At 47.9% G+C, this 25,234-nt stretch overlaps 1 protein-coding gene across 4 annotated transcripts in view; it reads right to left on the bottom strand.

The window, feature by feature from the left end:
- Positions 1 to 25,234, bottom strand: part of lrrc71 (leucine rich repeat containing 71) — a 524,948-nt gene that overhangs the window by 77,494 nt on the left and 422,220 nt on the right. For 3 of the 4 annotated variants that reach the window (XM_068027025.1, XM_068027027.1, XM_068027029.1), the window contains exons 11-13: positions 18,541 to 18,684; positions 8,683 to 8,767; positions 4,440 to 4,525 (exon numbers count right to left, since the gene is read on the bottom strand). In XM_068027025.1, coding sequence (XP_067883126.1) covers positions 4,440 to 4,525; positions 8,683 to 8,767; positions 18,541 to 18,684 — 315 coding nt within the window. The remainder of the gene's footprint in view (positions 1 to 4,439; positions 4,526 to 8,682; positions 8,768 to 18,540; positions 18,685 to 25,234) is intronic. The other variant, XM_068027028.1, reaches the window with a different exon arrangement.

Here is a 25,234-nt window from a genome sequence, read left to right as displayed (position 1 = left end):
AGACTGAGTGAGTGTGGGTGATACTGGAGCAGTGAGACTCAGTGACTGTGGGAGATACTGGAGCAGTGAGACTGACTGACTGTGGGAGATACTGGAGCAGTTAGACTGAGTGAGTGTGGGTGATACTGGAGCAGTGAGACTCAGTGACTGTGGGTGATACTGGAGCAGTGAGACTGAGTGACTGTGGGTGATACTGGAGCAGTGAGACTGAGTGACTGTGGGTGATACTGGAGCAGTGAGACTCAGTGACTGTGGGTGATACTGGAGCAGTGAGACTGAGTGACTGTGGGTGATACTGGAGCAGTGAGACTGAGTGACTGTGGGTGATACTGGAGCAGTGAGACTCAGTGACTGTGGGTGATACTGGAGCAGTGAGACTGAGTGACTGTGGGTGATACTGGAGCAGTGAGACTCAGTGACTGTGGGTGATACTGGAGCAGTGAGACTGAGTGACTGTGGGAGATACTGGAGCTGTGAGACTGAGTGACTGTGGGTGATACTGGAGCAGTGAGACTGAGTGACTGTGGGTGATACTGGAGCAGTGAGACTGAGTGATTGTGGGTGATACTGGAGCAGTGAGACTCAGTGACTGTGGGTGATACTGGAGCAGTGAGACTGAGTGACTGTGGGTGATACTGGAGCAGTGAGACTCAGTGACTGTGGGTGATACTGGAGCAGTGAGACCTAGTGACTGTGGGAGATACTGGAGCAGTGAGACTCAGTGACTGTGGGTGATACTGGAGCAGTGAGACTCAGTGACTGTGGGTGATACTGGAGCAGTGAGACTGAGTGACTGTGGGTGATACTGGAGCAGTGAGACTGAGTGACTGTGGGTGATACTGGAGCAGTGAGACTGAGTGACTGTGGGTGATACTGGAGCAGTGAGACTGAGTGACTGTGGGTGATACTGGAGCAGTGAGACTCAGTGACTGTGGGTGATACTGGAGCAGTGAGACTCAGTGACTGTGGGTGATACTGGAGCAGTGAGACTGAGTGACTGTGGGTGATACTGGAGCAGTGAGACTGAGTGACTGTGGGTGATACTGGAGCAGTGAGACTCAGTGACTGTGGGTGATACTGGAGCAGTGAGACTGAGTGACTGTGGGTGATACTGGAGCAGTGAGACTCAGTGACTGTGGGTGATACTGGAGCAGTGAGATTGAGTGACTGTGGGTGATACTGGAGCAGTGAGACTGAGTGACTGTGGGTGATACTGGAGCAGTGAGACTGAGTGACTGTGGGAGATACTGGAGCAGTGAGACTGAGTGACTGTGGGAGATACTGGAGCAGTGAGACTCAGTGACTGTGGGAGATACTGGAGCAGTGAGACTCAGTGACTGTGGGTGATACTGGAGCAGTGAGACTCAGTGACTGTGGGAGATACTGGAGCAGTGAGACTGAGTGAGTGTGGGAGATACTGGAGCAGTGAGACTCAGTGACTGTGGGTGATACTGGAGCAGTGAGACTGAGTGACTGTGGGAGATACTGGAGCAGTGAGACTGAGTGACTGTGGGTGATACTGGAGCAGTGAGACTGAGTGACTGTGGGTGATACTGGAGCAGTGAGACTGAGTGAGTGTGGGTGATACTGGAGCAGTGAGACTGAGTGACTGTGGGTGATACTGGAGCAGTGAGACTCAGTGACTGTGGGTGATACTGGAGCAGTGAGACTCAGTGACTGTGGGTGATACTGGAGCAGTGAGACTCAGTGACTGTGGGAGATACTGGAGCAGTGAGACTGAGTGAGTGTGGGAGATACTGGAGCAGTGAGACTCTGTGACTGTGGGTGATACTGGAGCAGTGAGACTCAGTGACTGTGGGAGATACTGGAGCAGTGAGACTGAGTGACTGTGGGAGATACTGGAGCAGTGAGACTGAGTGATTGTGGGAGATACTGGAGCAGTGAGACTGAGTGACTGTGGGAGATACTGGAGCAGTGAGACTGAGTGACTGTGGGAGATACTGGAGCAGTGAGACTCAGTGACTGTGGGTGATACTGGAGCAGTGAGACTCAGTGACTGTGGGAGATACTGGAGCAGTGAGACTGAGTGACTGTGGGAGATACTGGAGCAGTGAGACTCAGTGACTGTGGGTGATACTGGAGCAGTGAGACTCAGTGACTGTGGGTGATACTGGAGCAGTGAGACTGAGTGAGTGTGGGTGATACTGGAGCAGTGAGACTGAGTGAGTGTGGGTGATACTGGAGCAGTGAGACTCAGTGACTGTGGGAGATACTGGAGCAGTGAGACTGACTGACTGTGGGAGATACTGGAGCAGTTAGACTGAGTGAGTGTGGGTGATACTAGAGCAGTGAGACTCAGTGACTGTGGGTGATACTGGAGCAGTGAGACTGAGTGACTGTGGGTGATACTGGAGCAGTGAGACTGAGTGACTGTGGGTGATACTGGAGCAGTGAGACTCAGTGACTGTGGGTGATACTGGAGCAGTGAGACTGAGTGACTGTGGGTGATACTGGAGCAGTGAGACTGAGTGACTGTGGGTGATACTGGAGCAGTGAGACTCAGTGACTGTGGGTGATACTGGAGCAGTGAGACTGAGTGACTGTGGGTGATACTGGAGCAGTGAGACTCAGTGACTGTGGGTGATACTGGAGCAGTGAGACTGAGTGACTGTGGGAGATACTGGAGCTGTGAGACTGAGTGACTGTGGGTGATACTGGAGCAGTGAGACTGAGTGACTGTGGGTGATACTGGAGCAGTGAGACTGAGTGATTGTGGGTGATACTGGAGCAGTGAGACTCAGTGACTGTGGGTGATACTGGAGCAGTGAGACTGAGTGACTGTGGGTGATACTGGAGCAGTGAGACTCAGTGACTGTGGGTGATACTGGAGCAGTGAGACTGAGTGACTGTGGGAGATACTGGAGCAGTGAGACTCAGTGACTGTGGGTGATACTGGAGCAGTGAGACTCAGTGACTGTGGGTGATACTGGAGCAGTGAGACTGAGTGACTGTGGGTGATACTGGAGCAGTGAGACTGAGTGACTGTGGGTGATACTGGAGCAGTGAGACTGAGTGACTGTGGGTGATACTGGAGCAGTGAGACTGAGTGACTGTGGGTGATACTGGAGCAGTGAGACTCAGTGACTGTGGGTGATACTGGAGCAGTGAGACTCAGTGACTGTGGGTGATACTGGAGCAGTGAGACTCAGTGACTGTGGGTGATACTGGAGCAGTGAGACTGAGTGACTGTGGGTGATACTGGAGCAGTGAGACTCAGTGACTGTGGGTGATACTGGAGCAGTGAGACTGAGTGACTGTGGGTGATACTGGAGCAGTGAGACTCAGTGACTGTGGGTGATACTGGAGCAGTGAGACTGAGTGACTGTGGGTGATACTGGAGCAGTGAGACTGAGTGACTGTGGGTGATACTGGAGCAGTGAGACTGAGTGACTGTGGGAGATACTGGAGCAGTGAGACTGAGTGACTGTGGGAGATACTGGAGCAGTGAGACTCAGTGACTGTGGGTGATACTGGAGCAGTGAGACTGAGTGACTGTGGGTGATACTGGAGCAGTGAGACTCAGTGACTGTGGGTGATACTGGAGCAGTGAGACTGAGTGACTGTGGGTGATACTGGAGCAGTGAGACTGAGTGACTGTGGGTGATACTGGAGCAGTGAGACTGAGTGACTGTGGGTGATACTGGAGCAGTGAGACTGAGTGAGTGTGGGTGATACTGGAGCAGTGAGACTCAGTGACTGTGGGTGATACTGGAGCAGTGAGACTCAGTGACTGTGGGTGATACTGGAGCAGTGAGACTGAGTGACTGTGGGTGATACTGGAGCAGTGAGACTCAGTGACTGTGGGTGATACTGGAGCAGTGAGACTCAGTGACTGTGGGAGATACTGGAGCAGTGAGACTCAGTGACTGTGGGTGATACTGGAGCAGTGAGACTGAGTGACTGTGGGAGATACTGGAGCAGTGAGACTGAGTGACTGTGGGTGATACTGGAGCAGTGAGACTGAGTGACTGTGGGTGATACTGGAGCAGTGAGACTGAGTGACTGTGGGTGATACTGGAGCAGTGAGACTGAGTGACTGTGGGAGATACTGGAGCAGTGAGACTGAGTGACTGTGGGAGATACTGGAGCAGTGAGACTGAGTGACTGTGTGTGATACTGGAGCAGTGAGACTGAGTGACTGTGGGTGATACTGGAGCAGTGAGACTCACTGACTGGTGGAGTTTCTGGACACAATAAATACTGAGCCCACGCACACTCCACTGATTCCGAATTCTCGCACACTGCCGAAACAGTGACCCCTCACAATCTCATTAATGACAAAATGTTTCGATACGGAGTGGTCTGTAAATCTCAGACACCAATATCAGACCTCTCAATTCCCAATCAGAAAAGGAAATGTTTGATGTTTGCAGAAGGTAATGTTAGTCTGCAAGGTGAATATACTGCCACTCTCAAACCTCATGTTCCTGTCCAATGTTACGTTTGTCCTTTCCTGAGCGGGTTACTTTTGTTTTGCTTATTCTGAGGTCTGAGGCAATCGATCCTGTAAGACAACAAATGCACCATTTATTGGTGTAATACTGGTAACAATAGTTCTCAGTATTGTCAGAGACCTCAATAGATGGATTGACTAGCACAGTGGGAGTCATCAATGTGCAAAATCACTGGGACAATGTGAACACAAACATGAGAATTCACTGGGCCAGTGTGACATACCAATACCTGTATCACTGGGCCAGTGTGACAGACCAATACCTGTATCACTGTGACAGTGTGGCAGACCAACACCTGTATCACTGGGACAGTGTGACATACCAATACCTGTATCACTGGGCCAGTGTGACAGACCAATACCTGTATCACTGTGACAGTGTGACATACCAATAACTGTATCACTGGGACAGTGTGACAGACCAATACCTGTATCACTGGGCCAGTGTGACATACCAATACCTGTATCACTGGGACAGTGTGACAGACCAATACCTGTATCACTGGGCCAGTGTGACATACCAACACCTGTATCACTGGGACAGTGTGACATACCAATACCTGTATCACTGGGACAGTGTGACAGACCAATACCTGTATCACTGGGACAGTGTGACATACCAATACCTGTATCACTGGGACAGTGTGACAGACCAATACCTGTATCACTGGGACAGTGTGACATACCAATACCTGTATCACTGGGACAGTGTGACAGACCAATACCTGTATCACTGGGACAGTGGGACTCACTGGTACCCGAATTCTCTGGCGGAGATGTGTCACAGCAATAAGTGAAATCACCAGTAGAGAGGGACAGACCAATATGTGAGTTCATTGGGACAGTGTGTGGCACTCTAAAAGGTGAAATCACTGGGCTAATGTCACACATCAGCACCTGAATTCACTGCGACAGTGGCACACCTCAATCAGCTGATCGCAGGACAGCCCAGTCACAACTCCCCAGGACAGCCCAGTCCCAACTCCCCAGCCCAGTCCCAAATCCCCAGCCCAGTCCCAAATCCCCAGCCCGGTCCCAACTCCCCAGGACAGCCCAGTCCCAACTCCCCAGGACAGCCCGGTCCCAAATCCCCGGCCCAGTCCCAGCTCCCCAGCCCGGTCCCAAATCCCCAGCCCGGTCCCAGCTCCCCAGCCCGGTCACAGCTCCCCAGCCCAGTCCCAAATCCCCAGCCCGGTCCCAACTCCCCAGGACGGCCCGGTCCCAACTCCCCAGGACGGCCCGGTCCCAACTCCCCAGGACGGCCCGGTCCCAACTCCCCAGGACGGCCAGGTCCCAACTCCCCAGGACGGCCAGGTCCCAACTCCCCAGGACGGCCAGGTCCCAACTCCCCAGGACGGCCCGGTCCCAACTCCCCAGGACGGCCCGGTCCCAACTCCCCAGGACGGCCCGGTCCCAACTCCCCAGGACGGCCAGGTCCCAACTCCCCAGGACGGCCAGGTCCCAACTCCCCAGGACGGCCAGGTCCCAACTCCCCAGGACGGCCAGGTCCCAACTCCCCAGGACGGCCAGGTCCCAACTCCCCAGGACGGCCAGGTCCCAACTCCCCAGGACGGCCCGGTCCCAACTCCCCAGGACGGCCCGGTCCCAACTCCCCAGGACGGCCCGGTCCCAACTCCCCGGCCCGGTCCCAACTCCCCGGCCCGGTCCCAACTCCCCAGCCCGGTCCCAACTCCCCAGGACAGCCCGGTCCCAACTCCCCAGGACAGCCCGGTCCCAACTCCCCAGGACAGCCCGGTCCCAACTCCCCAGGACAGCCCGGTCCCAACTCCCCAGGACAGCCCGGTCCCAACTCCCCAGGACAGCCCGGTCCCAACTCCCCAGCCCGGTCCCAACTCCCCAGCCCGGTCCCAACTCCCCAGCCCGGTCCCAACTCCCCAGCCCGGTCCCAACTCCCCAGCCCGGTCCCAACTCCCCGAGCAATGCAAAACTGGGCATCCATGAGGCGCTGTGGGCCATCAGCAGCAGCAGAATTGTACTCAACTACAATCTGTAATCACATGACCCGGCATATCCCCCACTCTACCATTACCATCAAGCCAGGAGACCAACCCTGGCTCAATGAAGAGTGCAGGAGGGCATGCCAGGAGCAGCACCAGGCATACCTCAAAATGAGGTGTCAACCTGGTGAAGCTACAACCCAGGACTATCTGCGTGCCAAACTGCGTCAGCAGCATGCGATAGACAGAACTAAGCGATCCTTTTACCAACGGATCAGATCTAAGCTCGGCAGTCCTGCCACATCCAGCCGTGAATGGTGTTGGACAATTAAACAACTAACTAGAGGAGGTGGCTCCACAAATATCCCCATCCTCAATGATGGGGGAGCCCAGCACATCAGTGCGAAAGATAAGGCTGAAGCATTTGCAACAATCTTCAGCCAGAAGTGCCGAGTTGATGATCCATCTCGGCCTCCTCCTGAAGTCCCCAGCATCACAGATGCCAGACTTCAGCCAATTCGATTCACTCCGCGTGCTATCAAGAAATGACTGAAGGTACTGGATACTGCAAAGGCTATGGGCCCTGACAATATTCCGGCAATAGTACTGAAGACCTGTGCTCCAGAACTTGCCGCCCCCCTAGCCAAGCTGTTCCAGTACAGCTACAACACTGGCATCTACCCTGCAATGTGGAAAATTGCCCAGGTATGTCCTGTACACAAAAAGCAGGACAAGTCCAACCCGGCCAATTACCACCCCATCAGCCTACTCTCAATCATCAGTAAAGTGATGGAAGGTGTCATCAACAGTGCTATCAAGCGGTACTTGCTTAGCAATAACTTGCTCAGTGACGCTCAGTTTGGGTTCAGCCAGGGCAACTCAGCTCCTGACCTCATTACAGCCTTGGTTCAAACATGGACAAAACAGCTGAACACGAGAGGTGAGGTGAGAGTGACTGCCCTTGACATCAAGACAGCAATTGACCGAGTATGGCCTCAAGGAGCCCTAGCAAAACTGAGGTCAACGGGAATTAGGGGGAAAACCCTCCGCTGGTTGGAGTCATACCTAGCACAAAGGAAGATGGTTGCGGTTGTTGGAGGTCAATCATCTGAGCTCCAGGACATCACTGCAGGAGTTCCTCAGGGTAGTGTCCTCGGCCCAACCATCTTCAACTCCTTCATCAATGACCTTCCTTCAATCATAAGGTCAGAAGTGGGGATGTTCGCTGATGATTGCACAATGTTCAGCACCATTTGTGACTCCTCAGATACTGAAGCAGTCAGTGTAGAAATGCAGCAAGACCTGGACAATATCCAGGCTTGGGCTGATAAGTGACAAGTAACATTCACGCCACACAAGTGCCAGGCAATGACATCTCCAACAAGAGAGAATCTAACCATCTCCCCTTGACATTCAATGGCATTACCATTGCTGAATCCCCCACTATCAACATCCTAGGGGCTACCATTGACCAGAAACTGAACTGGAGTAGCCATGTAAATACTGTAGCTAAAAGAGCAAGTCAGAAGCTCGGAATCCTGTGGCGAGTAACTCACCTCCTGACTCCCCAAAGCCTGTCCACCATCTACAAGGCACAAGTCAGGAGTGTGATGGAATACTCTCCACTTGCCTGGATGGGTGCAGCTCCAACAACACTCAAGAAGCTCAACACCATCCAGGACAAAGCAGCCCGCTTGAGTGGCACCCCATCTACAAACATTCACTCCCTCCACCACCGACGCACAGTGGCAGCAGTGTGTACCATCTACAAGATGCACTGCAGCAACTCACCAAGGCTCCTTAGACAGCACCTTCCAAACCTGCGACCTCTACCAACTAGAAGGACAAGGGCAGCAGATGAATGGTAACACCACCACCTGCAAGTTCCCCTCCAAGTCACACACCGTCCTGACTTGGAACTATATCGGCCGTTCCTTCACTGTCGCTGTGTCAAAATCCTGGAACTTCCTTCCTAACAGCACTGTGGGCGTACCTACCCCACATGGACTGCAGCAGTTCCAGAAGGCAGCTCACCACCACCTTCTCAATGGGGCAATTAGGGATGGGCAACAAATGCTGGCCTGGCCAGCGACGCCCACATCCCATGAATGAATAAAAAAAAAGGACAGCCCAGTCCCAAATCCCCAGCCCAGTCCCAACTCCTCAGGCTGTGGCCGGAGGGAGACAGACGGGCAGACTGTGAATCTTTATAAATGCCCACAGGCCTGCAGTTGCCGCAGATAAACTGACCTCTTTTACCCATCCTGGCCTCCTCCTTTTTCAGCAGCATTTGAGTCACTGAAGCAATCGGTCTGTCTAGAATTGGTTGTTCTTTCTATAAACATTCATGTAAAGGGAGTCAATAGTTATTGGAAAGAACTGAGCAGCAGTCACAACAGATCTCATGCACACCAAAGGCAGACCCTGTGAGAAAGCAGCTCCCCCTCATCCCATCCCCTGAAGCCCCTCATCACTCACCATATCCCTCACACCATTCCTCACTCCCTCGCACTATCCCCTGTCCCCTCACCAAACCCCCTCACCCCCCCATCTCCTCCATAGGTCCCTCAATCCCACCTACCCACCGTCTCACTGTAACCCTGAATCTCTTTCCCCTCCAGAAACACATTTAATTGTCTGTGGACCCTATTTCCGCTGCCTAATTCAAAGCCTTCCCACCAGTGCATTGACAGTGTGAAAATGTTCCCAATTCTCCACTCCACGGCTGCAATATGTCTTTTGTCTGTGGTATTTGATGGAATAAAATCCCTGATTCTGCCAGGAATTCTTGCCTTTATCGCAAGTGGATTTGAGTACAGGAGTAGGGAAGTCTTGCTTCAGTTGTGTGGAACCTTGGTTAGACCACATCTGGAGTACTGTGTGCAGTGTTAGTCCCCTTACCTGAGGAAGGATATTATTGCCATAGAGGGAGTGCAATGAAGGTTCACCAGACTTGTTACTGTCCTATGTAGAAAGATTGGGGAAAGTGGGCCTGTATTCTCCAGAGTTTTGAAGAATGAGGTGATTTCATTGAAACCTACACAATACTTAAAGGGATAGACAGATGTTTCCCCTGGTTGGGGAGTCTGGAATCAGGGGACACAATTTCAAAATAAGGGGGAAGCCACTTAGGACTGAGATGGGGAGAAATTTCTTTACTCAGTGGGTTGTAAATCTTTTGAATTCTCTACCCCAGAGGGCTGTGGAAGCTCAGTCATTGAGTATGTTTAAAGCAGAGATTGACAGATTTCTAAATACAAATGACATAAAGAGATATGAGGAAAGTGTGGGGGAAAAGGCATTGAAGTGGATGATCATCCATGATCACATGATCACATTGAATGGGGGAGCAGGCTCGATGGGCTGAATGGCCTCCTCCTGCTCCTATGAGGAACTCCAGTTACGTGGATAGATTGGAGAAGTTGGGTCTATTTTCCTTGGAGAAGAGAAGATTGCAAGGAGATTTGATAGAAGTGTTCAAAATTATGAAGGGTCTGGACAGAGTAAATAGAGAGAAACTGTTCCCATTGGTGGAAGGATCGAGAACAAGAGGGTACAGATTTAAGGTAACTGGTAAAAGAAACAATGGCCACTTGACGAAAAACATTTTCACACAGCGAGTGGTTCGGATCTGGAATGCACTGCCTGAGAGTGTGGTGGAGGCAGATTCAATCGAGGCCTTCAAAAGAGAATTGGATAATTATCTGAAAAAGAATGTGCAGGGTTACGGGGAGAAGGTGGGGGAACGGCACTAGATGAACAGCTCACTCAGAGAGCCAGCACAGATACAATGGCCTCCTTCTGTGCGTTAAAAATTCTGTGAAAAGGGAGCTTGGCCAGAGTTTTGTCGGATCAGAGGGACACTGGAATGGAAGGACAGTGTCAGCTTGAATAAAAAATTGTCAGAAAACAACGAGGCATGGGTAAAGGATTGTTTTTCAGACTGGAGGATTGGAGACAGTGGTGTTCCCCAAGGGTTAGTGCTGGGATCACTGCTTTTTTTTGCCATATATAAATGACTTGGATATTGGGATAGAGAGCAAAATTTCAAAATTTTCCAACAATACCAAACTTGGAGGTTTGGCAAACAATAAGAATTATACCAAGATTGGATGCCCACCAAAGCTACTAAGTATCATCACCTCATTTCATGACAATATGAAAGGCACAATTCAACATGGTGGCTCCTCATCACAGCCCTTTCCTATCCTGAGTGGTGTGAAACAAGGCTGTGTTCTCGCACCCACACTTTTTGGGATTTTCTTCTCCCTGCTGCTTTCACATGCGTTCAAGTCCTCTGAAGAAGGAATTTTCCTCCACACAAGATCAGAGGGCAGGTTGTTCAACCTTGCCCGTCTAAGAGCGAAGTCCAAAGTACGGAAAGTCCTCATCAGGGAACTCCTCTTTGCTGACAATGCTGCTTTAACATCTCACACTGAAGAGTGCCTGCAGAGTCTCATCAACACGTTTGCGGCTGCCTGCAATGAATTTGGCCTAACCATCAGCCTCAAGAAAACGAACATCATGGGGCAGGACGTCAGAAATGCTCCATCCATCAATATTGGCGACCACGCTCTGGAAGTGGTTCAAGAGTTCACCGACCGAGGCTCAACTATCACCAGTAACCTGTCTCTAGATGCAGAAATCAACAAGCACATGGGAAAGGCTTCCACTGCTATGTCCAGACTGGCCAAGAGAGTGTGGGAAAATGGCGCACGGACACGGAACACAAAAGTCCGAGTGTCTCAGGCCTGTGTCCTCAGTACCTTACTCTATGGCAGCGAGGCCTGGACAACGTATGTCAGCCAAGAGCGACGTCTCAATTCATTCCATCTTCGCTGCCTCCGGAGAATACTTGGCATCAGGTGGCAGGACCGTATCTCCAACACAGAAGTCCTCGAGGCGGCCAACATCCCCAGCTTATACACCCTACTGAGCCAGCAGCGCTTGAGATGGCTTGGCCATGTGAGCCGCATGGAAGATGGCAGGATCCCCAAAGCCACATTGTACAGCGAGCTCGCCACTGGTATCAGACCCACCGGCCGTCCATGTCTCCGCTTTAAAGACGTCTGCAAACGCGACATGAAATCCTGTGACATTGATCACAAGTCGTGGGAGTCAGTTGCCAGCGTTCGCCAGAGCTGGCGGGCAGCCATAAAGACGGGGCTAAAATGTGGCGAGTCGAAGAGACTTAGCAGTTGGCAGGAAAAAAGACAGAGGCGCAAGGGGAGAGCCAACTGTGCAACAGCCCCACAAACAAATTTCTCTGCAGCACCTGTGGAAGAGCCTGTCACTCCAGAATTGGCCTTTATAGCCACTCCAGGCGCTGCTTCACAAACCACTGACCACCTCCAGGCGCGTATCCATTGTCTCTCGAGATCAGGAGGCCAAAGAAGATATAAGTTACTTGGATATTGGGATACAGAGCAAAATTTCAAAATTTTCCAACAATACCAAACTTGGAGGTGTGGCAAACAATAAGAATTATACCAATCGACTGACTACAACAGGTCAGAGATAGGTGAGCAGAATGGGGCAGAGAGGTGGCAGGTGGAATTTAATACAGAGGAGTGGGAGGTGATGCATTTTGACAGAAGGGATAGGGAGAGGCGAAAGAGACTTAATGGCCCAGTTCTAAAGAGTGTGCAGGGACAGAGGGACCTGGGGGTTCATGTGCATCGATCTTTGAAGGTGGCAGGACATATTGAGAGAGTGGTTAGTAAAGTATATGGGATCTTGGGCTTCATAAATAGAGGCATTGAGTACAAAAGCAGGGAAGTTGTGCTGAACCTTTATAAAGCTCTGGTGAGGCCTCAACTAGAGTATTGTGTCCAGTTCTGGTCACCACACTTTAGGAAGGATGTGAGGGTCCTTGAGAGGGTGCAGAGGAGATTTACCAGAATGGTTCCAGGGATGGAGGACTTTAGTTACAAGGTTAGGTTGGAGAAGCTGGGGTTGTTCTCCCAGGAGCAAAGGAGATTGAGGGGAGATTTGATCGAGGTGTACAAGATTACGACACAAAGGTTGGTGGAGTTGCGGACAGTGATGAGGATTGTCAGAGGATACAGCAGGATATAGATCGGTTGGAGACTTGGGCGGAGAAATGGCAGATGCAGTTTAATCCGGACAAATGTGAGGTAATGCATTTTGGAAGGTCTAATGCAGGTGGGAGGTATACAGTAAATGGCAGAACCCTTAGGAGTATTGACAGGCAGAGAGATCTGGGCGTACAGGTCCACAGGTCACTGAAAGTGGCAACGCAGGTGGATAAGGTAGTCAAGAAGGCATACAGCATGCTTGCCTTCATCGGTCAGGGCATAGAGTATAAAAATTGGCAAGTCATGCTGCAGCTGTACAGAACCTTAGTTAGGCCACACTTAGAATATTGCGTGCAATTCTGGTCGCCACACTACCAGAAGGATGTGGAGGCTTTGGAGAGGGTACAGAGGAGGTTTACCAGAATGTTGCCTGGTCTGGAGGGCATTAGCTATGAGGAGAGGTTGGAAAAACTCTGATTGTTTTCACTGGAACGACGGAGATGGAGGGGCGACATGATTGAGGTTTACAAAGTTATGAGTGGCATGGACAGAGTGGATAGTCAGAAGCTTTTTCCCAGGGTGGAAGAGTCAGTTACTAGGGGACGGAGGTTTAAGGTGCGAGGGGCAAAGTTTAGAGGGGATGTGCGAGGCAAGTTTTTTTTACACAGAGGGTGGTGAGTGCCTGAAACTTGCTGCCAGGGGAGGTGGTGGAAGCAGTTACGATAGCGACGTTTAAGAGGCATCTTGACAAATCTCTGAATAGGAAGGGAATAGAGGGATATGGGCCCCGGAAGTGCAGAAGGTGCTAGTTTAGGCAGGCTTGGAGGACCAAATGGCCTGTTCCTGTGCTGTACTGTTCTTTGTTCTTGTTTAGATAAGTTAGACAAGGAAAAACTGTCCCCATGAACTGATGGTTGAAGGACTAGGGGACACAGATTGAAAATTTTAGGTAAGACATGCAAGGGGGGACGTGAGGGAGAACTTTTTTACACATCAACGAACAGCAGGAACATTGGATCCAGGAACATAGGGACAAAGCAATGAAAGACAGAGGTACGTGGGAATGCAGGAACGTTGAGACACAGGAACATAGAAACATAGGAATGTCGGGACACAGAAATGTAGGAACACTTATTTCCTTTCTTACTTCCCCTCTGAACTTTCGATATTTGGCCTGGTTCTCACTTGTATTATCAATTGTTAATATGCCGCCTTTTTCTGCTTCATCTTACTGTCTATCTCCTACGTCATCCAGGGAGCTCTGGCTTTGGTTGCCCTACTTTTTCCCACACTGAGGCAATGCACCTCATCATGCTTAGGCCCCCACCTGCCAAGAATGAGGCACATTAATTTTGTCATGAAGATTGATTTTAAACTGTTACTGGAGTGAAGAAAGGACTTGTTAAACAGATCAGCTGTGGCTGGAAAAGGCATTTTCATATTATCAGACAGTGCTTGGAAGGATAAAGCAGCTATTCCCTGACACATTCAACCCACAATGGACTTTTGATTGCCAGACATCGAAGGTGGGGGAGCTCGCATTCCAGGTTGACTGCTAAGATGGCTGAATAAACAAATGGACATGGTCAAACCAGCTAGTCACATGACTAACCTGGTGGGCAACCTCAGTTTTTTGAATTTGTACAAACAGTTTGGGCAGAAAGTCTGTTTGGTCCTGGACTGAGAAGAACTCTCTCCTGTCTGCTCCCATCTCTTTCTCACAAGCCTCTGAATCCACTGAAGCCACATGAACCCCAAGAGAGAAAAGTCTTCTACAGTGAACAAGGTTTAAGAAGAATACTGGGCCCCAATGAAAAGCAAGATCTACCTACAATCAAGGACTCTACAGTGAGCTCGAAGAACCATAACAACTCTTCAGATATTGCCTCAAACCTTTCCACTTTATTTTTCTTCTGCTCTTTTCTGTCTCTATTTGCGCGTGTGTATCGCATATGCATGCAAGTGTGGGGCACGGCGTGTATCCATAGGCATAAACCGAATTAGAGTTTAAGCTTAATAAATTTCAACTTTTCTTCTTTAAACCTCAGAAAGCCTGTTTGTGTTGGTTTCTTTGCCTTATTATCGGAAAGCGGTGAACAAGGATTCACCAAAGGGGGAGCTAAAAACAGTGTTTAAAATTAAACCCTGTTACAGTAAGACCAGGTGAAGGCTGAAAAGGATCCCTCGACCCCTTCCGCACCTGGTCGTAACAACCTCGACTGTACCTAAACCATCGCCTCTTTAAAGGCAGCCTCTTGCTCCTTCACTGTTTTGCCTGCCAAACTTGGATTTCAATTTACCTGGATCAGATCCATTCTGATCCCAATGAAATTGGCCCACCTCCAATTAAGCATTTTTACTCTAGATTGCCCCTCGTCCTTTTCCACAGCTAATCTAAACCTTATAATACTACAAACACGGCTCCCCAACAGTTCCTCCGACTGACACTTGATCCACTTGACCCACCTCATTCCCTAGAACCAGATGCAGCAATGCCTCCTTCCTCGTTGGGCCGGAAACGTACTGATCCGGAAAATTCTCCTGAACACGCTCCAGAAACTCTTCCGCCTCTCTGTCATTTGCTATTACTATCCCAGTCTATACGAGAATAATTGAAGTCACCCATTACCGCCCAACTATAGTTTTTGCACCTCTCTGGAATTTCCCAGCAAACTTGCTCCTCGATATCTTTCCCACTAGTTGTTGGCGTACAGAATACACTTGGTAGTGCAATGGAAACTCTATCGTTTTTTTAACTCTACCAAATAGATTCTGTCCTCGACTGCTCCAAGACATCCTGTCTCTCCAGCACTGTACTATTCTCCTTAATGAATACCATCACCCCTCCTCCTATTTCCCTTCTCCACCTGAACTGTACACCTTGCATCCAGGAATATTTAGCACCCAGTCCTGTCCTTTTTTGAGCCACGTCTCTGTTATCACCACATCCTATTCCCATGTGCCTGCTGCAGATCACCGACCGTAATGTTCATTCTTCATGTGTTGACATACGTGCGCTGTCAAACCTAACTCAGATCACATTGCATTCCCTCGAACTCTGATGCCACCTAATGCCTCACTATTTCTTACACTAGATGCAGCAAGGGAGGGACGAGGAAGGGAGGGTTGCAGGGAGAGACGCAGTAAGGGAGGAATGTACAAATATAAGGACAAAGGAAGACAGGAATATAAGGACATAGATATTAAAAAAAAACACAAGAATGTAAGATTGATATAAAAACAAGAAATGCTGGAAATACTCGACAGGTCTAGCAGCAACTGTGGAGAGAGAAGCAGAGTTAATGTTTCAGGTCAGGGCCCTTCATCACTCTCCACAGATGCTGCCAGACCTGCCGAGTATTTCCAGCGTTGCTTGTTTTTATTTCAGAGTTCCAGCATCTGCTTCAATTTTAATGTAAGATTGATACCCGAGCTGTGATTTTGGAGGTGCAGCAAGACTCGGAGAACATCCAATCCCTTTCAGCCAATCAACGTGCAGGAGGTTGGAGACCCCTAATTAATTCATCCAATCCTAGGGGAGGTACGATATTCCTCGTGAACCCATCCAATCCTAGAAGAGGTACGATACTCCTAGTGAACTCATCCAATCCTAGGGGAGGTACGATATTCCTCGTGAACCCATCCAATCCTAGAAGAGGTACGATACTCCTAGTGAACTCATCCAATCCTTGGGGAGGTACGATATTCCTAGTGAACTCATCCAATCCTGGGGTAGGTACGATACTCCTGGTGAATACAACCAATCCTAGGACAGGTACGATACTCCTAGTGAACCCAACCAATCCCAGGGGAGGTACAATATTCCCAGTGAACTCACCCAATCCCAGAGGAGGTACGATACTCCGAGTGATCCCATCCAATCCTAGGGGAGGTATGATACTCCTAGTGAACTCAGCCAATCCTAGGGAAGGAACGATACTCATAGTGAACTCAGCCAATCCTAGGGAAGGTACGATACTTCTAGTGAACTCAGCCAATCCTAGGGGAGGTACGATATTCCTAGTGAACTCATCCAATCCTGGAAGAGGTACAATATTCCGAGTGAACTCATCCAATCCTAGGGGAGGTACGATACTCATCGTGAACTCAGCCAATCCTAGGGGAGGTACGATACTCCTAGTGAATTCAGCCAATCCTGGAGGAGGTACGACAGTCTTACCCTATTCATCCAAGCGGGTGTGCAGCTGTCCTTTTGAACCTTGAATCCCAAAGGCAGGTACAGAGCTCCGTAAGCTGGGCTGGAATTCTCAAAGGCCAAATACTGAATTATTTCAGTATGAAGAGGGGCAGGAGAAAGCGCAGAAATTCTTCCTCCTGGATTATCAGGGCAACGAAGGTTAGACGTCTGCGGATCAGCAGGGTTTGGCAGTCATGCTGAAGGCCGCCTGCCGGGTTCTCGGTCTCCCCACGTTCATCTGTCACAACCTTCTTACCCTCATGGGTATTCATCTAAAAAGAAGAATGTTTGAAGAACCCTACTTCTACATTCAGAGTGATAGCAGTGTCTGTAGATGTGCAGTAACTGCGAACTGGGGTCCTGGAGTTTAAAGCTCTCAGTTTTTTCTATATTGCAGACATCACAGGAACAGGAGGAGGCCATTCAGCCCCTCCAGCCTGTTACACCATTCAAATAGATCAGGGCTGATCTGTATCTGAACTCCATCTCCCCGCCTTGGTTCTGTAAACCTTAACATCCTTCCCCAGCAAAAATCTATCAGTCTCAGTTTGGAAATTTCCAATTGACCCCCACCCCCGGCCTCGACAGCTTTTTGGGAGGAGAGAGTTCCAGATTTCCCACTCCCCTTTGTGTGAAGAAGTTCTTCCTGACATCACCCCCTGAACGGCCTGGCTCCAATTTTAAGGATCTGCCCCCTTGTTCTGGACTCCCCCTCCCCCCACCAGAGGAAATAGTTTCTCTCTATCGACCCGATCGAATCCTTTAATCATCTTAAACTCCCTCGATTAGAACTCCCCCTTAATCTTCTACACTGGAGGGAATACAAGCCCAGTCTGTGCAACCTGTCCTCGTAATTTAACCCTTTCATCCCCGGGATCATTCTGGCGAATTTGCGCTACAGAATACGGTGATGTGTCTTCTGCATGCTCATTCTGGATGGATGATGGGGGAGGGGACGATCCATCAGTTTCCCGCTTGTGATGATATGGTCAAGGGTAGGAGGCAGTCAAACACTAGGAATCAGATCAATGGGACAAAGGGCAGAGTGCAGATAAGGAACAGCCAGCAGTGAGCAGAATGCCACAGGTTTCAGCAGCAGAACTGACATGTTAGCTTCTGCTCTCAGTTCTGTCCCAAGAGAGGAACAGCCTATTTAGAGATAAGGAAGACAGATAAAGCTCGGAAGGGAGGTAATTGTGAATGATGCATCGTTCAGTTTTATTAAAAGTTGTGCACAGAACAGGGACTGAGGGAGTGCTGCACTGTTGGAGGTGCCACCCCTCAGATGAGACGTCAAAGCAAGGACCTATCTGGCCTCTCGGGTGGCCGTGAAAGTTCCTGTGGCTTGATTTCGATGAGGATCGGGGAGGACTATCTGTCAAAATTAACAAGAGTTTATCTGGCCATTTATCAACTTGCTGTTTGTGGGATCTTGCTGTGTGCAAACCGGCTGAAGCAGTTCCTAAATTGCAAGAGTGGTTACACTTCAACAGGACTTCCATGGGCAATCTGCAACCATGAAAGATGCTAGAGAAATGCAAGTTCTTTTAACCTGGGCGTGAAATAGTGGGTGGATGAAGCATTTCAACATGTTAGAGAAGAGATGTTACGGATGGACTACTTGGGAAGAGGAGGTTAACAGCAGAATTGAAGACAAAGGAGGTGAGCAGTCCCCAGTTATACAGACTTAGGATCTGACAGTGTAAAGGGACTGTGGAACCTTCGATTCCTGGATGCACGGAAAGATTCACCACAAAGATGGTCCACACAGATCCGATACAGCCCAGGTCAGGGGAGGACTCCAGGGGAGCGACTGGGCAGCTCAGTGAGAGGCCTGCAGCCTGCAGCGAGAGGGAGGGCTAGAAATCTCACCAGTCCTTTCTCCACCTTATCCTTCTTCTTCGAAGTATTCCTGCCACTTTTGGCAGACTTCTCCAGTTTGTCCAGGTTCGTGCCACTGCCCAAGTGACTGCTGCTGCGATCACTTTTCGATTCAGGCCGTCGGGAAGAAATGGGCTGGTATGTGGGAGAAAACAGTAACAGATCAGTCACACAGGGGTCCCTGTTAAATAGTACACACCAGCTCCCTCTTTTATAATATACACCCGACTCCCTGTTAAATAGTACACACCAGCTCCCTCTTTTATAATATACACCGGGGTCCCTGTTAAATAGTACACACCAGCTCCCTCTTTTATAATATACACCCGACTCCCTGTTAAATAGTACACACCAGCTCCCTGTTTTATAATATACACCGGGGTCCCTGTTAAATAGTACACACCAGCTCCCTCTTTTATAATATACACCGGGGTCCCTGTTAAATAGTACACACCAGCTCCCTCTTTTATAATATACACCCGACTCCCTGTTAAATAGTACACACCAGCTCCCTATTTCATAATATACACCGGGGTCCCTGTTAAATAGTACACACCAGCTCCCTATTTCATAATATACACCGGGGTCCCTGTTAAATAGTACACACCAGCTCCCTATTTCATAATATACACCGGGGTCCCTGTTAAATAGTACTCACCAGCTCCCTATTTTATAATATACACCGGGGTCCCTGTTAAATAGTACACACCAGCTCCCTCTTTTATAATATACACCGGGGTCCCTGTTAAATAGTACACACCAGCTCCCTCTTTTATAATATACACCGGGGTCCCTGTTAAATAGAACACACCAGCTCCCTCTTTTATAATATACACCCGACTCCCTGTTAAATAGTACACAACGGGGTCCCTGTTTTTCTTACATACACCCGACTCTCTGTTTTTCTTACATACACCCGACTCTCTGTTTTTCTTACATACACCCGACTCTCTGTTTTTCTTACATACACCCGACTCTCTGTTTTTCTTACATACACCCGACTCTCTGTTTTTCTTACATACACATGACTCTCTGTTTTTCTTACATACACCCGACTCTCTGTTTTTCTTACATACACCCGACTCTCTGTTTTTCTTACATACACCCGACTCTCTGTTTTTCTTACATACACCCGACTCTCTGTTTTTCTTACATACACCCGACTCTCTGTTTTACTTACATACACCCGACTCTCTGTTTTACTTACATACACCGGGGTCCCTGTTTTATAATATACACCGGGGTCCCTGTTTTATAACATACACCCGACTCCCTGTTTTATAATATACACCGGGGTCCCTGTTTTATAATATACACCCGACTCCCTGTTAAATAGTACACACCAGCTCCCTCTTTTATAATATACACCGGGGTCTCTGTTAAATAGTACACACCAGCTCCCTGTTTTATAATATACACCCGACTCCCTGTTAAATAGTACACACCAGCTCCCTCTTTTATAATATACACCGGGGTCCCTGTTAAATAGTACACACCAGCTCCCTCTTTTATAATATACACCCGACTCCCTGTTAAATAGTACACACCAGCTCCCTGTTTTATAATATACACCGGGGTCCCTGTTAAATAGTACACACCAGCTCCCTCTTTTATAATATACACCGGGGTCCCTGTTAAATAGTACACACCAGCTCCCTCTTTTATAATATACACCGGGGTCCCTGTTAAATAGTACACACCAGCTCCCTCTTTTATAATATACACCCGACTCCCTGTTAAATAGTACACACCAGCTCCCTCTTTTATAATATACACCGGGGTCCCTGTTAAATAGTACACACCAGCTCCCTCTTTTATAATATACACCCGACTCCCTGTTAAATAGTACACACCAGCTCCCTCTTTTATAATATACACAGGGGTCCCTGTTAAATAGTACACACCAGCTCCCTCTTTTATAATATACACCCGACTCCCTGTTAAATAGTACACACCAGCTCCCTCTTTTATAATATACACCGGGGTCCCTGTTAAATAGTACACACCAGCTCCCTCTTTTATAATATACACCGGGGTCCCTGTTAAATAGTACACACCAGCTCCCTCTTTTATAATATACACCGGGGTCCCTGTTAAATAGTACACACCAGCTCCCTCTTTTATAATATACACCCGACTCCCTGTTAAATAGTACACACCAGCTCCCTCTTTTATATTATACACCGGGGTCCCTGTTAAATAGTACACACCGGGGTCCCTGTTTTATAACATACACACCGGGCTCTCTGTTTTATAACATACACACTCGGCTCCCTGTTTTATAAAATACACAGGGGTCCCTGTTTTATAAAATACACAGGGGTCCCTGTTTTATAAAATACACTGGGGTCCCTGTTTTATAACATACACAGGGGTCCCTGTTTTATAATATACACAGGGGTCCCTGTTAAATAGTACACACCAGCTCCCTCTTTTATAATATACACCGGGGTCCCTGTTAAATAGTACACACCAGCTCCCTCTTTTATAATATACACCGGGGTCCCTGTTAAATAGTACACACCAGCTCCCTCTTTTATAATATACACCCGACTCCCTGTTAAATAGTACACACCAGCTCCCTGTTTTATAATATACACCGGGGTCCCTGTTTTATAACATACACCCGACTCTCTGTTTTACAATATACACCCGACTCCCTGTTTTACAACATACACCAGACTCCCTGTTTTATAACATACACCAGACTCACTGTTTTATAACATACACCAGACTCCCTGTTTTATAACATACACCAGACTCCCTGTTTTATAACATACACAGGGGTTCCTGTTCTTTCATACACACAGGGGTCCCTGTTTTATAAAATACACTGGGGTCCCTGTTTTATAACATACACAGGGGTCCCTGTTTTATAACATACACAGGGGTCCCTGTTTTATAAAATACACAGGGGTCCCTGTTTTATAACATACAGAGGGGACCCTATTTTATAAAATACACAGGGGTCCCTGTTTTATAATATACACAGGGGTCCCTATTTATAAAATACACAGGGGTCCCTGTTTTATAACATACAGAGGGAACCCTATTTTATAAAATACACTGGGGTCCCTGTTTTATAATATACACAGGGGTCCCTGTTTTATAACATACACCCGACTCTCTGTTTTACAATATACACCCGACTCCCTGTTTTACAACATACACCAGACTCCCTGTTTTATAACATACACCAGACTCACTGTTTTATAACATACACCAGACTCCCTGTTTTATAACATACACCAGACTCCCTGTTTTATAACATACACAGGGGTTCCTGTTCTTTCATACACACAGGGGTCCCTGTTTTATAAAATACACTGGGGTCCCTGTTTTATAACATACACAGGGGTCCCTGTTTTATAAAATACACAGGGGTCCCTGTTTTATAACATACAGAGGGGACCCTATTTTATAAAATACACAGGGGTCCCTGTTTTATAATATACACAGGGGTCCCTATTTATAAAATACACAGGGGTCCCTGTTTTATAACATACAGAGGGAACCCTATTTTATAAAATACACTGGGGTCCCTGTTTTATAATATACACAGGGGTCCCTGTTTTATAAAATACACAGGGGTCCCTGTTTTATAATATACACAGCGGTTCCAGTTTTATAACATCCACAGGGATCCCTGTTTTATAACATACACAGGGGTTCCTGTTTTATAACATACACCTGGGTCCCTGTTCTATAATACACACAGGGGTTCCTGTTCTTTCATACACACAGGGGTTCCTGTTTTATAACACACACAGGGGTTCCTGTTCTTTCATACACACAGGGGTTCCTGTTTTATAACACACACAGGGGTTCCTGTTCTTTCATACACACAGGGGTTCCTGTTCTTTAATACACACAGGGGTCCCTGTTCTATAATACACACAGGGGTTCCTGTTCTATAACACACACAGGGGTTCCTGTTCTTTCATACACACAGGGGTTCTTCTTGTATAATACACACAGGGGTCCCTGTTCTTTCACACACACAGGGGCTCCTGTTCTTTCACAAACACAGGGGCTCCTGTTCTTTCACACACACAGGGGCTCCTGTTCTTTCACACACACAGGGGCTCTTGTTTTATAATATACATAGTGGACCCTGTTTTATAACATACACAGGGGTGCCTGTTTTATCATATACACAGGGGTCCATGTATTATCATATACACAGGGGTCCATGTATTACAACACACGCAGGGGTCCCAGTTTTATAATATACACAGAGTCCCTGTTTTATAACATACACAGGGGACCCTGTTTTATAATATACACTGGGGTCCCAATTTTATAATATACGCAGGGTCCCAATTTTATAACATACACAGGGGTCCCTGTTTTATAACAAACACAGGGGTCCCTATTTTATAACAAACACAGGGGTCCCTATTTTACAACATACACAGGGGTTCCTGTTAAATAATACACATAGGGGTTCCTGTTCTATAATACACACAGGGCTTCCTGTTCTATAACATACACCTGGGTCCCTGTTCTATAATACACACAGGGGTTCCTGTTCTATAATACACACAGGGGTTCCTGTTTTATAATATACACAGTGGTTCCTGTTAAATAATACACACAGGGTTTCCTGTTCTATAATACACACAGGGCTTCCTGTTCTATCACATACACCCGACTCCCTGTTTTATAACATACACCCGACTCCCTGTTTTATAACATACACCCGACTCCCTGTTTTATAACATACACCCGACTCCGTTTTATAACATACACCCGACTCCCTGTTTTATAACATACACCCGACTCCCTGTTTTATAACATACACCCGACTCCCTGTTTTATAACATACACCCGACTCCCTGTTTTATAACATACACCCGACTCTCTGTTTTATAACATACACCAGACTCTCTGTTTTATAACATACACCAGACTCTCTGTTTTATAACATACACCAGACTCTCTGTTTTATAACATACACCCGACTCTGTTTTATAACATACACCCGACTCCCTGTTTTATAACACACGCCCGACTCCCTGTTTTATAACACACGCCCGACTCCCTGTTTTATAACACACACCCGACTCCCTGTTTTATAACATACACCCGACTCCCTGTTTTATAACATACACCCGACTCCCTGTTTTATAACATACACACTCGGCTCCCTGTTTTATAACATACACAGGGGTCCCTATTTTATAAAATACACTGGGGTCCCTGTTTTATAAAATACACAGGGGTCCCTGTTTTATAACATACACAGAGTTCCGAAGAAGGGTCACTGACCCGAAACGTTAACTCTGCTTCTCTTTCCACAGATGCTGCCAGACCTGCTGAGTGAATCCAGCATTTCTTGTTTTTGTTCCTGCTTTTATAATATACACAGGGGTTCCTGTTCTATAATACACACAGGGGTTCCTCTTGTATAATACACACAGGGGTTCCTGTTCTTTCATACACACAGGGGTTCCTGTTCTTTCATACACACAGGGGTTCCTGTTCTTTCACACACACAGGGGTTCCTGTTCTATAACACACACAGGGGTTCCTGTTCTATAACACACACAGGGGTTTCTGTTCTATAACACACACAGGGGTTCCTGTTTTATAACATACACCTGGGTCCCTGTTTTATAACATACACCTGGGTCCCTGTTCTATAATACACACAGGGGCTCCTGTTCTTTCACACACACAGGGGCTCCTGTTCTTTCACACACACAGGGGTCTCCGTTTTATAACATACACAGGGGTCTCCGTTTTATAACATACACAGGGGTCTCCGTTTTATAACATACACAGGGGTCCCCATTTTATAACATACACAGGGGTCTCCGTTTTATAACATACACAGGGGTCCCGGTTTTATAACATACACAGGGGTCCCCATTTTATAACACACTCAGAGGTCCCTGTTTTATAACATACACAGGGGTCCCGGTTTTATAATATACACAGGAGTCCCTGATTTATAACATACACCGTGGTCCTGTTTTATAACATAGACAGGATTCCCTGTTCTATAAGATACACTGGGGTCCCGGTTTGATAATATACACCGGAGTCTCTGTTAAATAATACATGGGGTCCATGTTTTATGATATACAGCGGGATGGCAGTTTTATAATACACACAGAGGACCCTGTGTTCTAACATACATCTGGGCACATGTTTTATAATATACACGGGGGTTCCTGTTTTATAATATACACCAGGGTCCCTGTTTTATAACATACACAGGGGTCCCTGTTTTATAACAAACACAGGGGTCCCTGTTTTACAACATACACAGGGGTCCCTGTTTTACAACATACACAGGGGTCCCTGTTTTATAAGATACACCGGGGATCCTGTTCTATAATACACACAGGGGTCCCTGTTCTATAATACACACAGGGGTCCCTGTTCTATAATATACACAGGGGTTCCTGGTTTATAAGATACACAGGGGTCCCTGTTTTATAACATACACCGGGGTCCCTGTTTCACAACATACACAGGGCTTCCTGTTCTATAACATACACCTGGGTCCCTGTTCTATAATACACACAGTGGTTCCTGTTCTATAATACACACAGGGGTTCCTAATCTATAATACACACAGGGGTCCCTGTTCTATAATACACACAGGGGTCCCTGTTCTATAATACACACAGTGGTTCCTGTTCTATAATACACACCTGGGTCCCTGTTCTATAAT

Source organism: Heterodontus francisci, unplaced genomic scaffold, assembly GCF_036365525.1.
Source record: "Heterodontus francisci isolate sHetFra1 unplaced genomic scaffold, sHetFra1.hap1 HAP1_SCAFFOLD_516, whole genome shotgun sequence".
NCBI classification, from domain to species: Eukaryota; Metazoa; Chordata; class Chondrichthyes; order Heterodontiformes; family Heterodontidae; genus Heterodontus; species Heterodontus francisci.
The sequence above is the reverse complement of the archived record's forward strand: the minus strand, read 5'-3'. Positions and strand labels throughout refer to the sequence as shown.